Source organism: Natator depressus, chromosome 4 (assembly GCF_965152275.1).
Source record: "Natator depressus isolate rNatDep1 chromosome 4, rNatDep2.hap1, whole genome shotgun sequence".
In the NCBI taxonomy this organism is placed as follows: Eukaryota; Metazoa; Chordata; order Testudines; family Cheloniidae; genus Natator; species Natator depressus.
In genome coordinates, this window is record NC_134237.1 from 29,878,337 (window position 1) to 29,895,669 (window position 17,333).

General features: G+C 42.0%; 1 protein-coding gene across 1 annotated transcript in view; it reads right to left on the reverse strand.

The window, feature by feature from the left end:
• Window positions 1-14,357, reverse strand: part of TACR3 (tachykinin receptor 3) — a 68,094-nt gene extending 53,737 nt beyond the window's left edge. The window contains exon 1 of the mRNA XM_074950696.1: window positions 13,882-14,357. Within this exon, the coding sequence (XP_074806797.1) occupies window positions 13,882-14,357 (476 nt within the window). The remainder of the gene's footprint in view (window positions 1-13,881) is intronic.
• Between the last annotated feature and the right edge of the window lie 2,976 nt (window positions 14,358-17,333).

The following is a 17,333-nucleotide window of genomic DNA, read 5'->3' on the forward strand; positions in this document are numbered from 1 at the left end:
TAATTTCTCTTCAGCTGCTTTAGACATACATTTTGCATTGTTTAAAGCAGGGGTTCTCAAACGTCATTGCACCGTGCCCTCCTTCGGACAACAAAAATTACTACAGAAACCCAGGAGCAGGGACCGAAGCCTGAGCCCGCCCGAGCTCTGCCACCCCAGGCAGGCGGCGCAAAGCCTGAGCCCCACTGCTGCGGGTGGGAGGGCCAAAGCCCAAGGGCTTCAGGCCCAGGCTTCGGCCCCTTGGGCTTCAGCTTCGGCCCCGGGTGGTGGAGTGTGGGCTTGGGCCCCAGCAAGTCTAACGGCAGCCCTGGTGACTCCATTAAAACAGGGTCGCACTTTGGGGGTCCCAACCCACAGTATGAGAACCGCTGGTCTAAAGCAATAATAGGCAGTGCTATTTTGGCAGTGGGGCGGGAACAGGTCCCAGGATATATCTCTGTCCTCCTGAAAGAATGCTACAGTAGGGTCAAATCCTATTTCCACGTACCAAATCCAAATAAGTGGCACAGAGCACTAATGCCAGGGTGGACAGGAAAGAATCCTTCCTTCTCTTGTTGGTAGGCTGTGGAGCATCGGAGCTGTTGCAACCTCCACGTTCACCCTACACAGGGATCTTGGCCAACAGATTTGTACAGTTGCAGACCTACCAGCCACATCTTGCTTTTTTCCCCTTGCTGCTGCTCAAACCTCCCTAGTTGCTATATAAAATGTACTGTCCCTGATGCACACTGGTGCAAGTGGTGTGTTCTCTGTGCAATGGAACCATGACGGTTCTGCAACTTTGGAAGCCATCTGTGCTTGTGCAGAAAGAGCAACTCTGCCTCACATCTTTTATGGCCCTGACTTGCTACTCCACAGCCATCGCCTGTTTCTCAAGCTCCCCCTGCCAATGGCAGCAATGCTTAGATGATGTCATCATGTCCTGCACCAGCCTGACCCAATATCTTTCAGATCCAGCAGATGCAGTGTGTACATAGGTGACAAATACAAATGCATATTTTCACGGCACCTGCCTACCACATCACTTCTGCAACCATGCAGGTGCCATGCAACCTCTAGCAACTCTACATGTCTGAGGATTTTTAGGTACATGCACATAGCTGTGATCCATAGACACTTCCCTGGACCTCAGTTCACCACATTGTGAAATAAAAGGACAAAGTGTCCATATGAAATAGGTGATGCTTTAGAATGTAGCTCCCAATTTCATGCAAAGTTATACTACTTGAAAGGTGCTGGAGGTGAGTTTGGCAGGAAGCAGCAATAGCTGGCAAAGGTTCATTGCACATACATGCCTCAAGTGGTTTGTCAGGAGTAGAATTCAAGCAGAGATAGATATCAACAGGGAGTCTATTAAAAATGAAAAGTTCTGTTCTATATGCAAAACTGCTTGTTTCAGAATTTCTAATGACTAATACCTTTTAAGGGGATTAAATGATAATCTGTTATAACAACCGAAGTTTCAACACCATATGTTTAATAGCTTGATGGGTCTGATTTCAACCCATAAAATCAAGGTATAACTTAAGAGTTCAGGGACTGAGATTTAAAATGACAGCATCATAACTAGTACCACATGTCTGACATTTGCTTTGGTACTAAATCAACATGTAAGACGCGCCATACGTTCAGTACTTGGATGCAATGGGAGAAGTACAGGCTAATGTAAAACAGATCTTTAAGCGAAAATGGGTATTTGTGAGGTTTTGAAATGAGTGACTTTTTCTGTGAGCAGGACAAAGAAATCAGTAAGGGTGGGATTTTTGTGGATGGGATTTTCAAAAACACTTGCTAGGTTAGAGCTGGTCAAAATTTTTCAGTTGAAACTTTTTTTTTTGGCAAATGGCTTTTTGACAAAATCAGAAATTTGTGAATACATTTGTTTTGGTTTAAAAATTTGGGTTTTTGGGGTGGGAGGGTTTATCATAAACTAAAAACTGAATATTTTACACTTCTTGGCAACTGAAAAGTGAATATGTTCTGGATTATTTAATTTTATTTTATATAATTAGAAAAAATAGATTTTTTTTTCCTGGTGCAGGTAGGAAGAATCTTTTCCCAATCAGCTCTAAGTTAAATCCCCAACTCCCATTGAAAGCCAGTGGGATTTGGGAATCCCTTTGATGCCTTTGAAAATCCCATCCTAAATGAACAATAACTTGTAAGTGAAGTGAAAACATTCCTAATTACATGGATGCAAACTTATAATTTGTCAGTTCATATGGGCCATATGCCTTCTAGATTAGTGTGTGAATTCCCCTCTATGCACCGAATGCCTGGACACATGATAGGGATGTTTGTCACCTCGGTGAACAGCAAAGGAAGAGGCCAGAAGCTGGGCAGGACAGGCCATCTTCCTTTATCACCAATGGTAAATTAGAAGAAAGGATAATGCTGTTTCAAACTGTGTGAACATTTCCATTGAGCCCCCACCACACTAGAGGCCACCCAGTGCAAGAGAAGTTACAGTTGCAGCTTTGGGCAGACCCTGGTAACATGGATTCTGAATTTTCCAACCCCAGGCCAAAGACTCTGGGCTGAATTCTCTGCGTATCTCCACTGACTTCAGTGGAGTTACACAAGGGATGAATTTTGTCCATGATTTCCCTTTTTACAGAAACTCATCACTGGCTCCTTTAATTTCTCAATTGCATATTCTCTCCAGAAGTAGTTGGCTGGACAGTACAATAACCAGTTACATTCACAAGGCAACCTGGTTCTTTGGCTGTGAAAATGTGTGTCACAGTGTCAGTTTTTTTATAGCAGCCCTTGTTTAGAGTTGTATTTGGGCACATGTGAGTGGCATTAATGAGCTCTCTAATACAAACATTTAATCTACTTAATATAACTCATAACTGTTACAAGGTATTTCATTGTAGGTCTGTAACATATGAAACTGATGTGTGAAAAACACTTTAAAGGAGAGTTTTTTCAATATTTCAACTAAAAAGAGTGGGTCAGATCGTTAGCTGATGTACATGGGCACATGTCAACAGAGCTCTTCCATTTAAATCAGCTGAAAATCTGGCCCAATATTGTGAGGCTACTGCCCACTGGAGTCAACAGGAGTTCTTCCACTGCTTCAGTGGGATTTGGATCAGGCCCTTGGTCTCTTTGTCCAATTTAAAAATACAATCAAAAGTAAAGCAGCTACTCCCCCTCCCCAAATCAAAAATAAACAAGCAAAATAAAAAGCCCAATAATATTCTCCTTCCTTACACACACACACCAGCCCCTACCATGTCTCTCCTTCCCCAAATGCCTGAGTAAATAGATGGGCCTGCCCTGAAGATCACTAAATCCTGGATATTCTGGACCAAGTGGGATAGCTAATGTTTAAGTTGAGGGCTCCTCATGGAACATTCTATTGGCAGCTCTTTCTTTTGTACTGAGGGGGCTCATTCTGGAGTACCTCTGTGGGTTACAACTAATGTAATGTGGCATGGAGGGTAAGCCGGTTTCTAAAAGAGGCTGATCCTAAGCCTGGTTTAGACACATCACTTTATAAACAGGCTGCTGCAGTTCACCCCACCCACTCCTGGCTTCAGTTTCTGGGTTGTGTCTGTAAAGTTTCTAGAAATTTCCGCAGTCCCCACCATGAAGGAAGGTTGGAATAATCAGACTATTCACTTCTTCAGACAAATCCATTGATCGAGACTTTGCGGATGTTATGGTGGAAGCAAAGAACGCTTTTGTTGCTTCTCAGACAAGCAATTGCAGAGAAGTTCAAAAAAGTCTTTATAATGCAATCTTAGGCAAAATTGAAATTGGATTGAAAATCTGATCTTTCAGGGGCCTTGGCAGATAAAGCAGATTTCCTCTCTGATACTAAAGGTGATCTTTCTCTCACCCTCAGTTCTCAAAGATGAGGGAACATTGAAGCTAGTTATGAAAAAGTGTCAATTTTCCTCACAAAAGAGCTGCAGTTTCCTTTGTGGTCTTATCTTTCATCCCAGGCTATTCTAATTTGCAATATGTCCTTGGTAATGTATTTACTAAGCCCTAATTTAATTCCTCAGATTAAACAGCTTTCTTTTAAAATAGGAACACTACCCAGCAGGGTGCTGTTGAAAGAGTCTGGTAGAATCAGCCTTCCCAGCTCTGGAAGGGCTGAGGAGAGCTCTTTCTTTTCCTGACCCTCCTGATTCCACTATGCTTTATATGTTGTTTGTGCTTCATTATGTATGTATGCTAGAGATGGGCATAAAAGTATCATTCCCTAAACTTTGGGAGCAGTCAAAATCTGAACCTGGACTCAATACTGCGGCACATTTCTAGTATAAATAGCTTATTTCAGCAACATTATTATATCCTATCTTTTATTTCCAGCCCCATCAGATAAATGCAAATCTCATGCAATTGTGAACAATTTTATTTGGAGCAGAATACCAATGTTGTGTAATTTACATCCCAACCTGTAGGAAAATTATGAAATTAAAGATTTAGGGTTATCTTAACTTTGGTTAAGGAAATATATGTGTTGTGAAGAAAAGCACTCGTTAGCAAATAGAAGAAAGGTCTTGAAAATAATAACTTATAAGGCCAGAAGAAATGAAGTAGGGAGGATGTCTGGTTCAAAGAATAACGAATGAGATAAGAGGAAGTTTCTAAAAGGAAGGCCTCCGCCTGAGAGGAAGAACTGCAGATGGTTTTAAATAAAACAAAGAGAATTTGTCTTAAAATGAGCCATCATAGCCCTTCCCAACACACACACGAGTGTTAAATCCTATGTGAACCCAGGTGCAATGGAAAAACTGTTGGCAGTAAGAAGGAGGGGAAAAAAGGCCTTGGGAAGAAATGAGGTTTTAAATCTTGTCTGGATCAAGACTGGAAATAAGGGTGAACTATCTCAAGTTGGTTTTTAGCGAAAGTCAGTAATTGGCAGTGACATCACTTGTTTATTAAAGGGTACAAAAAGGAAACTCTTAAAGGGTTCATTGCTAATACCTCCCTGATCACACCGGAGCGGACCAATATGGGTCTAAGCACTCCTGGGTTTAGCCTGTTGGTAAGTATCTTGGTCAAATGCTTATAAATGTTTTGTTACTGTATGGATGTAGTCAATTGCTTATTATTTAGGCTTTTTAGGCATGTTAGAGCAATTGTATAAGTACCATTTGGCCTTTGGATTTAATAAATAATTTGTTTAAATTAGTGTTTGGTTTCCATGTTAATATTAATAATTTTGAATATTATTAATAATTCCAAGGCAACCCAATACCTGTTAAAGTTGATTGAATTCCCGTTGGCATCATTGGAAGTTGGACCAGAACCTTAAATATTGAATCCACATAAATCTTATTTAAATTATATAAAATTGTGAAAAATTTGATAGCTATAGGTGTTCATCAGCACCTCAGCCCTGAGGGGTCAAGTCTAGAATGTACAAAAATTATTTTCTGTGTATGTGAGAGAGACACAGAGATAGAGTGTGTGTGTGTGTATGTATGTGTGAGAGACAGAGTGTGTGTGTGAAAGAGAGAGAGACAGACACAGAAACAGTGAGTGTGTGTGTTTGTGTGATACAGAGACAGTGTGTATGTGTGTGAGACAGAGACAGGGTATGTGTGTGTGTGTATGTGTGTGAGAGAGACAGTGTGTATGTGTGTTGTGAGACAGAGTGGTGTGTGAATGTGTGAGAGAGAGTAACAGAGTGAGTGAGCGTGTGTGTGAGAGAGACTGTGTGTGCGCTGGCTGCTATGTTGGCAGGAGAGCATCTCCCGCCGACATAGTGCTGTCCACACTTCTGCTGGTGTCACCTATGTATTTTTTTCAAACCTCTTGTTGACAGAAGTTTTACCGACAAAAGTGCTAGTGTAGACATACTGTAAGACAACAATATGCCATGAAGTCAATTGGTGATGTAGAAGTACTGAAAATCAAACCCTGTGTGTCTCAGATTGGGCTCTCAAAAACTGACACAGTCAAAAGTAGAGGACATGTTTGAAAAAGAAGTCCTTGACTTCTCTATGCTTTACTGTCCCCATCTGTGAAATGGGGGAAAATGCTAATTGATCTCACTGGACGCTGGGAGGCCTAATCCATAAACTATTAATATTTGCAAAGTGGCTAGAGATATTCAGGTGGAATGGCACTATACAAGTAAATTTTTACAATGTGAATATTTTTGTTGCTGTGATAAAATCCGAGGAGGATAATATATTAAAGTGATATTCAAAGCAAGAAACCTATCTTTGACCTAGCTGAAAGAATTAACTATCTGGATACTCAGATATTCTCTGAATACAGATGTCAAAGTGCAGAGTTTTTTAGCTCCTCAAAGGAATAAGTCCAACAGGCAGACATGACAGAAAGGGTAATTCATAAGCACATGTAATGAGAGGAATGGGGCAAGGTATTGCTAACAGTCACAAAGAGAATTTGCATCCCAGATTTGTTAGCAGATCGCCTTCCTGAAAAAACCCCTCTGTACTGCAAATTTTGTTTTGGAGGGTTGGTATGTTTCAGAATATATAACTATGTTGAGTAGATTCCATTTTGGGTCTGAACTTTTCGAAGCAGATGAAATGAAAAATAAAGATGGTTAGTAAAACATGGAAATATATGTGTGTGTAATATGCTATGATTAGACTTAAGATCAAACAAAGGTGAATCATGAACTGAATGCTTTGAAAATGCCAAAGTGGCAATGGGCTGGCTGTGTTACATATTGGGTCTATGGTATGAATCCAATGTTATCAATAAGGAAAAGGAAAATAAGGAATTGAGAGACCTTGAGAGACCCCCTTTACACATTACTGCTATCTGTGGAGAGCGCACCTCACCACATACAAAACAGTCCTGATATGAAGAATACCAATTTCAGTCGGGTAACTTGCTGAGGTAGGGATGTAGCTGCCCCTTCGTTTAAGTCTGGAGCCTGAGAAGACTTTAGCATCTGCGGCTCCAGGATTAGGCAACTGATTTTTTTGATGCTGTTAGAGAGTCAATGACTCGTTTCAGGATGTGATGTGTTGGCCGCGCTGGCCACGCTATGAGGATTATGATATCAGTATTTTTTAGCAAAAGAAATGAGGGTCCAAGTTATTGCACATAGGAAGAAGCATATTGAACCAAACTTCCATATAAAATCAATCATGTATTCACTTCCATCAAGATGATTAATCTTAAAGTATAAAAAACTATGAAATCAAGGATTTTTTGTGTGTGTTTTCCCCCAAAGCAACCAGTACTCTTGAATGCACTGTTTAGGAGGAAGATTTTTCAGCAATCAGAACTGTTGGGATACCATCACACCACCAGGAAGAGCTCTGCGTGGCTCGAAAACTAGTCTCTCTCACCAACAGAAGCTGGTCCAATAGAAGTTATTACCTCACTCACCTTGTCTCTGTAATGAAGGCAATACTCGTTTTGCCTAAAAGAAGGCTGTGGGATGGGCCTGATTATGAAAGGAGTAGGGATTTATTGGAAAGAAACAAGCTTTCCAGTTTCCAAGAGAAACATCAAGCATAGACTATTTACATGGAGCAAACAAAGAGCTCGAACACTATGTAATTAGTTCACAAGCAAAGGCAATGATGTATGGAACATTAATATGTTCAAATAGAGCGTTAGATAAATTTGCTCAGCAGGGGAAGGGTGACACAATAGAGGAAAAAGAAAATATTGAGTAGAATACAAGAACACAAGACATGGGCACAGAGCTGCATTTTTAAGAGTTTCTTTTCTTAAAGTGAATGGAGTAGCTCAGTGGTAGAACAAATTAGTCACTTTCTGTTTAAAACAGTAATTTTATATTGTAGAAAATGTATTGGATTAATTGTTTCCTCTTTGTTGAAGAAAGGAGTGGTCATTAGGGCAATGGGATCTTTACATATTTTGCTTTGCAAAGAGGTTCCTGGCATCTACTGAACCCTGCAGTTTGGTTCTTGTGAGTTGGAGACAAATCACCCTTGGAGGCTCATTTGAAGCTCTGACAAAATGCCCCTTCCTATTCTAGACTGAACCCTTGTGCCAAAGGGACCCCTTACTACTCCCCAACAAGCCCTATAATGCCTCATGAATGGCCTGAGCTAAACCTTTTGAAATCAGCCAAAAGATTCCCACTGTTTCTTTTTTTTTTTTTTTATTATTAAGCCCTAAGCCATCTAAAGGTCTAATGAAATATGTTATGGGGGTTGTAGGAGGGAGTGGTAGCAATGGAGCGTAATTCAGGGAGGGAGGGTCACTGGCTTCTAACTTTTGTAGTTACAGGCTCTGGCTAGTTTCAGGCTCAGTACAAGTATTTCACAGAGCTCAAGTCATAATTGCCTGCTTTCACATGAAATAGTATAGCCTTAGAGTGAGGGGATGTGCACCCCACACCAGCCCTGAGAGGCCAGTGAGGTTATCCTGCCTCACCTGAGAGAAGGAGGGCCAGAGTTAACTGAGAATGAAGCCCAGCTGGAAAAAGGGGTGGACAATAGTATAAAAACAGGAAGCTGAAAAACAGAGGGGGCTGCAGTGGAGGGAGGCTCTAGTCATTTCTTGGGATGGGGGTGGTTCAGTGACAAGAAGGAAGTCTAGGGGGAGCGTAAGGCCTGAGTGCCTATCCTCGAGTAAGCAGTCTGGTAAGAAGCTAGGAGGGGGTGAAATAGCCATTGGGAGCAGAGTAAGCTCCTGGGGCAAAATGAGGTAGGGAGGCTTGGCAGGAAGGAGCCTAGGGATGAGTACTGAGGACCTTGATTACTAGTTATAGGTTCTCTAGGTTAGAACCCAGAGTAGCGGATGGGATGGGCTCCTTTGCTAGCTACTGATAGAGGCATTGACCCCTAAGCTAGGATTGAACGCTATCCGGAGATGGCCTTTGGACTCTTGTCCTATGGGATTTTGTAACTTGAAAAGGGGTGTATTAAATCATGTCTGGTCTGGAGGGCTGAATTTTGGGGAGAGAGACCACTGCGGTAACGGAACAACTGTCAGCAGGGGATGCCATATGGGGAGAGAGCTGCTATGCCACACCTGCCCATGAGGAAGTGCTCTTGTGGTGAGTGAACCTCTTCATAAGTAGGCACGATGGTAAGAGTTAAATACAAAATAGAAACCTGAATCTCCAGACGAGGAAATTCAGAATGTAAGTTAAGATACTTATGTCAAACTTTGTGCATTCTTTTCTCTGGAGGTCTTGTTTTGCTTTATCAGAAATATGAATAAGGTAGGAAAAAACAGTTTATATATATATATATACACACACACACACACCCTCTCTTTCCAATACCAGTGTCCTGCTTCTAATGCCAGTGTTGGCCCTCTGCTGAGTAGTAGCAAATTCTGGGACCTGGCATGTTGGTTTTCAAGTGAAGGAGAAATGAGTGATACAGAGTCTGGCTATATCCTAAATGTAACTTGCTGTGTGTGTGTGTTTGTGTGTGTATACACACACACACACACATATATATATCCTGGAGGCATCACAAATAGCACACAAGCAAATCACTCTTCAGAAATCTTAGCCTATACTCCAGCACTTGGTTCCTGGAAAGCTACTCCAAATCCAGAGAGCACTCTCTATCTGCCACAGCTTCCTCCAAGGACTACTGCATATAAAAAGCTAATAACAATATGGCATTTCTTCAAAGAGCAAAAACTTCTTTGCAAACTAGGAAAAAGGACTTCTAATATGTGTAACATTGCTATCTGGTGACTCCTTACATACTAATGTGTTTATGAACCTTGGAAAAAGTGAGAGAATTATTATGGAAATGCTAACAGTATGTTAGTTGTGATTTTTTTTTTAGGGTGTGTTAATAGTATAAATACACACGAAAAGAAAGAAATTAAAACCGAGATGCTACCTTTCATTATGCACATAAAATACCCAAAGCTTTTTATCCTGGGAGTCTTCAGCATCCATGCTGACAATGCCTGTGGTGCTATGCTCCAAAACCTACCCATTTTCACTAGTATTGTCACAGTTAATTTCAAGGCCTAAACACATAGTAGTTCATAGGGTAAGCCTGATTTTTCTAGACTGGAAATGGGTATAGGGAACACACGTATTAAACTACCCAACCCTTCCAGCATGACCACACCACCATCTCCTCCTCTATGCCGAGATCAGTGTAGCTGGTGGAATGGGGCCATTGGTCATCAATGAATTAGACCCAAAGATTAGAATTATTACGATCATTCACTAGGCCTGGTACCAGAGCATCCCCTTACTGCTTTACTCTTGGAACCTCAGAGTTTTTCCTCCCCAACCTGAAAGAGGGCAAGTAGAAATGAAAACTGGTAGTGGGAAACAGCAAATAAAGTCAGACTTCAACACACAGCCTCCTTACAAGCCTACATGATGGCTGTGGGAGAAAACTAGATGTTTTACGTCTTCTCTGTTAGAGGCTGCTAAATTTACACTTTGGACTGTGAATAACTTCATTAACCCAAAATGTCTTCCTCCTCAACTTCTGAACTCAGCACCTCCTTGCTGCAATGAACTATCAGCTTCACTGAGGAGATCATCTTAGTCTGGGATGGCCTGTGTGGGTTCCAGTGACTTCATACTGAACACAGTATTGATAAAGCACATCCATCCAAGAACTTGACTTAGTCACGCAACAGAGAGTCCTAGAAATACTGAAGGAAATCCACATCACTTGAGACTTTGATCAATGCCCTTCTTGGTAGTTAATGACACCTGGGACAGTGAAGAATATCCTGTGGATACTAATGCATACAATCAATAAAACTTAGTTACGGGTATGCATTTTTGAGTCTCAGAACCTTGATTTTAATAGCTTCTAGTCATATGGGACATATACACTTCTGCAAAAGAAGCTGTTTGTTTAATGTCAGTCCTTGGGTAGCATTTCCCCCCAGTGTTTTAAATTTGATGCATTGGCATATGGTTCTTAAATATTTTTTTAACATTGTTTTCTTGACATGCTAATTATATTGTATTTTATTTCAGTACTGTTTCCTAAGTGCCCTGGCACACTACATGGAAGTGATTTATAAATAAAATAGCCATAAAGTAACATTTGCATTTCTATAGTGCCTTTCATGTGGCAAAATCAAGTATATAACAGACGGTAATGAACTAACACAGCACCTCTGTGAGGTAGGCATGAGAAATGGATCACTTCACCCACTGCTGAAATGCATACGTGTCCAATGTGGAATGTGACATCTGTTTAACAGCACTTACACATCAATTTAAGACAGGAAGTGAAGACTATAACATATCCAATTGATGATGTTGGTGGTATTTAGATTGGCAGAATTTAATTGCTGGAGTTAAAACTTGACCAAGATACCAGAAGCAACATCCTGGCTCTGACAGTAAGTGTGAGATCTTTCATGAAAGCAAGCAGGAATCCAGCATTATATCTCTTCTCTAGGAAGTGACCTCTTTGAGAACAGTGTCCTCTGAAGGACATGCTACCTATCTGGGTTCTGTGAGGGGTTGGGCCTTGGATCCTCCTTGGGATTCCCAGCTAAACTGTTTCCTTATGAGTCTGCAGGGATGTGCTGTAGAAGCAGGTGGGGAAGGGTTAAAACATATGAAGCATGTGCATTTGGGTGTCTGGCCCAGCTGTTCAGGTATAAAAGAAGGCAGCAGTGGCTGCCGCTCTCCTGCTTGAGCCTCAGAAGGAGGAGATTTTTGTCTTAAAAGACTTTTGATAAACCCTGCAGAGAGCTGAATATTTGTTTTTTCCTGGGCAACAAAAGGACTCATTGAACAGTTGATTGCACGCCTCCTTCCACCAAGGGAAGATTGTGTGTTTTTTTCTGGGTGCAGGTTCCTGTGGAGGAGGGAGATGTCTTCTGTTGACAGCCCCTATTCTGATCTCTGAGCCCAGTCACTTGTTCTCAGAAATAAGTTGGAGGGAAGAATGGCACCTAACGAATTTCTAACACTGTGTGCCTTTCAACCTGTTAAAACCAAGCCAAACATTTCAGATACGTTTTAGGTCCATCATGTATGCTTTCGGCAGTGTGGAGCAGGGAGCAGGACAGGTGTTTTTTTTCACTCATTCTAGAAATACACCTATCTCTCTTCCTTGGGGGCTTTGTAACACAGGACAACTTCATCTTCATCATCCTAGAATAATCAGCAATATTTGGTGTAATACAATATCTCAATTTTTTTCCTCACAAAAAATGCAGACAAGGCATCTGGATAAATATGAATAAAATCTTAGGGCCAGATCCTCAGTACCCACTAAAGACTCTTTGGAGTACTGAGGACATTAAATTAGCCCTAAATGGGCAGCTGGGGAATCCTCAGCTGTCATAAGGATGGCACACCTGGCTTTATTCCATCTGTTCTCTGTTCCCTTCAGCAGCGGGGTGTGTGTTCGAGGTGAGGTAAAGTGAGTTGATTGCAGGAGTAAAGTCAGAGCACAGTGTACTCTTACAATTTGAGGCTGGTAGAATGGCCCTCACTAGCCCCAGGAGCAGAGGAAGTGGAAAGGTGGCTTAGAATCACTCTTCTGTCAGCCGTACCTAGCATGAGTTCTCGCAGCTGAGAATTCAGCCTTCAGACTTACAATTTAGTAGAACTCACAAAGAAGTATTATGATCTTCTGCTCTGTAGGAATGCTGCTGCTGTCTTTGCACTTGTTTTTAAAGCTTCATATGATTGAACCTTTTTAAAAATTATCACCCCAAAGTTTCAGATTTTCTAGCAAGTTAAGTGAGCAAAACTACAGAACATGGTTTTAATAGCTTATGTACTCTCTTGCATTTAAAAAATTATAAATGCACTGCAATAACAAACACGTAGTAAAGAGTCTTAGAAATAACTACACTACCTATTGCTGCAGATCTGCATCTTAAAGCTACCAATTTTTCTGAATGTAAACTAAATTGCTTAGGCTCATGAAGGAAGTGCTGAGTCTCCCTTTCAATATAGTGTATGTGAAAGTGATCAGGAAGAAGGGAGCTCTTCCTAAGGGAGAGCCACAGACTGATCTTGCAAGAGTCAGGGAACAATCTAGTGAAACATTTTTGTGAGATTTGATGGTGTCGTCAATAGGAACCTCTGTATCATTCCTATCCCACTAGCATCAAGAACACCAGGATGAAGTTTTGTCCCTATTCTATTTTCTCTCATGATCACAGGCTTCCTTGCTCTGATTATTGAAAAGGAAATCATACACTTTATTAAAAACATAATACTTCCTGTAGCCACACGTACAGGCATACACAAATGACAATGTAAATATTTTCATTAGCTAAGATCAGAAGGGGCAAAGCTGAAAGAAGCTTCCTACTAGGGGAGTTACTGACAACAGAGTCTGAGGTTGCTGTCCCTCTGCTGAGGAAGTAAACTACAATTCATAGAATATCAGGGTTGGAAGGGACCTCAGAGGAAGATGCTTCTCTCGGATGTGTCCTCCTCAGTGACTGCCAGCTGCAGAAATAAAGAGGGAAATTTGAAATGCTTCCTCTAATCACACCATTAGTATAGACTCTCCAGCAGCAGCGTGTAGCACAATGGCATGGACTGTATGGACGGAGCATCTTCCTGGGTAAAGAGCACACCCAGAGCAGGTGCTGGCATAGCACAATCATTATTGAAAGGATGGGAGCAAAGACAGCTGCTGAAGTCATCACACAGGAAAAGAATGTGAAAGAAAGAGATTAAGGGAGCAGGAATAAAAGATGACAAGGAGAGAGAGACTGAGAGGTAAATCAGACAGAGGGGAAAAAAAGTTAAAATGAGCATTAGGGAAGGATCTTGAAAAGGCACAGTGGAGTGTCGGTGCTGATCTGTCTAACAGACACAAGGACTGCAGCAGGATTTCCACACAGGGCACTTTGGGTGCAGTGTCCATCACTCAACCCCCTCACCTATTTGGCTTTCTCCTTCAGGGATTTTTCAGCAGAGAGATTCTGTCTCCACCCCATCATCTCCACCTGTCCCCACCCTTCTCTCACCTGTCCACGGCAATCGCCGTCATGGAGTAGATGCTGGCGAAGACCGCAGTGATGGGGAAGAAGTTGTGGAAGCGGCAGTAAGCCTCCCCAAAGTACCACTCACTGTGCAGGGCATAGATAAAGTTGATGACGGTGTTGAAAGCAGCCATGGAGGCATCCGAGAAGGCCAGGTTCACCAGGAAATAGTTAGTCACTGTCCTCATACGCTTGTGAGCCAAGATGATCCAGATGACAATCAAGTTGCCAAAGACAGCCACGGCCACCACCCCACCATAAGCCAGAGACCACAGGGCAATGCGCCAGGAGGGCTGCACAAATTGATTGGAGAAGTTAGCTGTTGCAGGTGCTAACGGGGAGGAGATGTTACCAGCCTGAGCTCCCAGAGGCTGCCCCCAGTTGCCTCCTGATCCAGAGAAGCTTGTGTTCCAGCCGCTGCTCTCATTTGCACTCCAGCTGGATGCAGGTATAGAAGTCATCTTGAATGTCCCCCCTTGTCCCAGCAATATGAAAGTCTTCCCCCCACTTCCCCTCCCACCCCACCCAAAAATAAGACAGTTGATCAACAAAATGAGAACCACTCAGTGGAAGTGAGAGAGGGATCAGAGCAGGCTCGAGCAACACCACATGTGGTTATGCTGCTTAAACTATAGAAGGATGCTACACTCGCTGGACCAGGAGAGCTGCTGCTTGTGAGTAGTACACGTCGTCCCCTTCCCTCTCTGTGCAGCCAGCTCTCTCTCTCTGCTTTGCTGAAGGGGATCAGGAGCTGAGGCACCTTTTATAGGATTGTGTGTTCCCCGGCGTCCTAAAGGGAGTGGGGTGATGACACTTTTTTTCTCTCTTCTCCCTCCTCCCCTCCCCAGCTTTCATTCACTCTGAGCAGCATCCACTTTCAGTAGCTGTGAAGGAAGGCACAAGGAGAATAAATCCTCTCCCTCCCCCCCCCATTCCTTCCCTCTTCACTTCCCTCTTTACCTTTTCATGCTCATGCCTGTTTTTTTTTTTTTTGTAATACTCCTTTCCCCAGCTTTGTAGGGATCTGTGTTATTGGAATCAGTTGAACATTCCAAGTCTCGGATGCTAATAAAAACCCACTATATTGTCATTTCCATTCTGTGTTCTGTCAGAACATTCTCTGAGAAATGCTGGGCATTCTGCTAAGGGCAGCAGCTAGTCTGGCTGACAGTATTGGTGGACATCAGATACATCCCTGATTTGTATTAACACATTCTTTAGAACAATTTATTAGGATCCTCTTTTTATGCTCTTATCTCTTTCCCCTCCTCCCCCCTTCACCAAGTTTTCATTTGATTGCATGCTATTTGTTCCTGCTGTTACAGATCTAAAGCAGGATTCAGAGTAGCAGCCGTGTTAGTCTGTATCCGCAAAAAGAAAAGGAGTACTTGTGGCACCTTAGAGACTAACAAATTTATTTGAGCATAAGCTTTTGTGAGCTACAGCTCACTTCATCGGATGTATTCAGTGGAAAATACAGTGCGGAGATTTTATATACACAAAGAACATGAAACAATGGGTGTTACAAGAGTGATCAGGTAAGGTGAGCTATTACCAGCAGGAGGGGAGGACTTTTGTGGTGATTTTCAAGGTGGGCCATTTTCAGCAGTTGACAAGAACGTGTGAGGAACAGAGCGTGTATGTGTGTGTGTGTGTGGGGGGGAAATAAACATGGTGAAATAGTTTTACTTTGTGTAATGACCCATCCACTCCCAGTCTTTATTCAAGCCTAATGTAATGCTGTCCAGTTTGTAAATTAATTCCAATTCAGCAGTCTCTCATTCAGACTCCAACTGCTGGAAATGGCCCATCTTGATTATCACTACAAAAGGTTTTTTTCTCTCCTGCTGGTAATAGCTCACCTTACCTGATCACTCTTGTTACAGTGTGTATGGTAATACCCATTGTTTCATGTTCTCTGTGTAGATAAAATCTCCCCACTATATTTTCCACGGCATGCATCCGATGAAGTGAGCAGTAGCTCATGAAAGCTTATGCTCAAATAAATTGGTTAGTCTCTAAGGTGCCACAAGTACTCCTTTTCTTTTTGCAGATCTAAAGCAATGACATTTTTCATGAGATGAAATGAATGATAAATCTTGCTGCTTTCTACTGTCCTTTTTTACATGTAATAGCAATTCTGTCAGGAAACATTTATAAAGTTTAAACTAATAAATCTTTCCTCATAGAATAATCTTTGGATCTTATAAAGCTACCAGGTTATTCAGCAACTATTGACTTCAATTGATGACATGATATAGCCTTTTGTGTAGAATTGACAGTCAGGTAAGATTTTCCTAAACATGGGGAAATCAGCAGGATTTTATTTTCTTTGTACTGAAAAAAGATCCAGTAGTCCAAGTTTATTATTGTTTATATTGTAGAAACCCTACCTGCTCTGAATTCAGTGGGCAATTGTAAACATTTTTCATTTACCTGAACTTCTTGCACCTTTTATTATTTTGAGCAATCAGTATAGCTATCTTCATTGATTGACGTCAATTTCTAAACTGGATTAGGTGAAGCGGCTGGGTTTATAACCTGGTGTAATGCCTAAACCCACATATTTCTTAGCTCTTTAACTGCCGTTGGCATAGAGATTATGCTTCTTGCAGATGTTGATTGGAAGGCACTGTCAAATTGATCAAACACCGACTATCTGAGGCATTGCACTCTGCAGGCAGTGAGTGCATTTCAGTGCCAGTCTACTTAGGGTGACCAGATGTCCCAATTTTATAGGGACAGTGCTGATATTTGGGACTTTATTTTATATAGGTGCCTATTACCCGCCACCCCCGTCCCAAATTTTCACACTTGCTGTCTCGTCACTCTAATTCTACTCCATACTTCAACAATTTAGAACTAATACTTGGCATCAGAATATATTTTCTTTTGGATGTCAGAGATGAAGTATTACTTTGTGCTGTCTCTTGGCTGATGTATTTACTCAATGAATGTGGTATGTGTACTTGACTGTGGCCATGCCTTCACTGCAGAGTTAATCTGGGGGACTGGCATTTAGGTGCGAGCAGCCACACTCTAAAGCCATACTGGAGCTGTAGCATCCACACTGATACAGAACTCACTTGTGGGGTCATATCCAGTGGTTCTTAGCACTGCAGTTATTTGAGCTGTTCTGATTCATTGCCAGTGAATTGGGAGAGAACTTGTTTGATCTTCTGGGCACATGATGGGAATTGTGGGAAGGCATTGGAGGACAATCAACACTGGAGCGATTCAGCCTGAGTCCTCATTATAAATGTGTGGGTTGCCTGTGTGTGACTATTAGTCAGGCATAAGTCTCTACCCCAGGACGGATGGGCTATCTCAGGTTGCACTGATGGGGGAGAGTTATGTTTGTGGATGGGAGCCAGGCTAGTCCAAGTTAATGTTGCAGTGAAGACAAGCCCTGTGAGAGTCTGAGTCTGTGGCAGGAG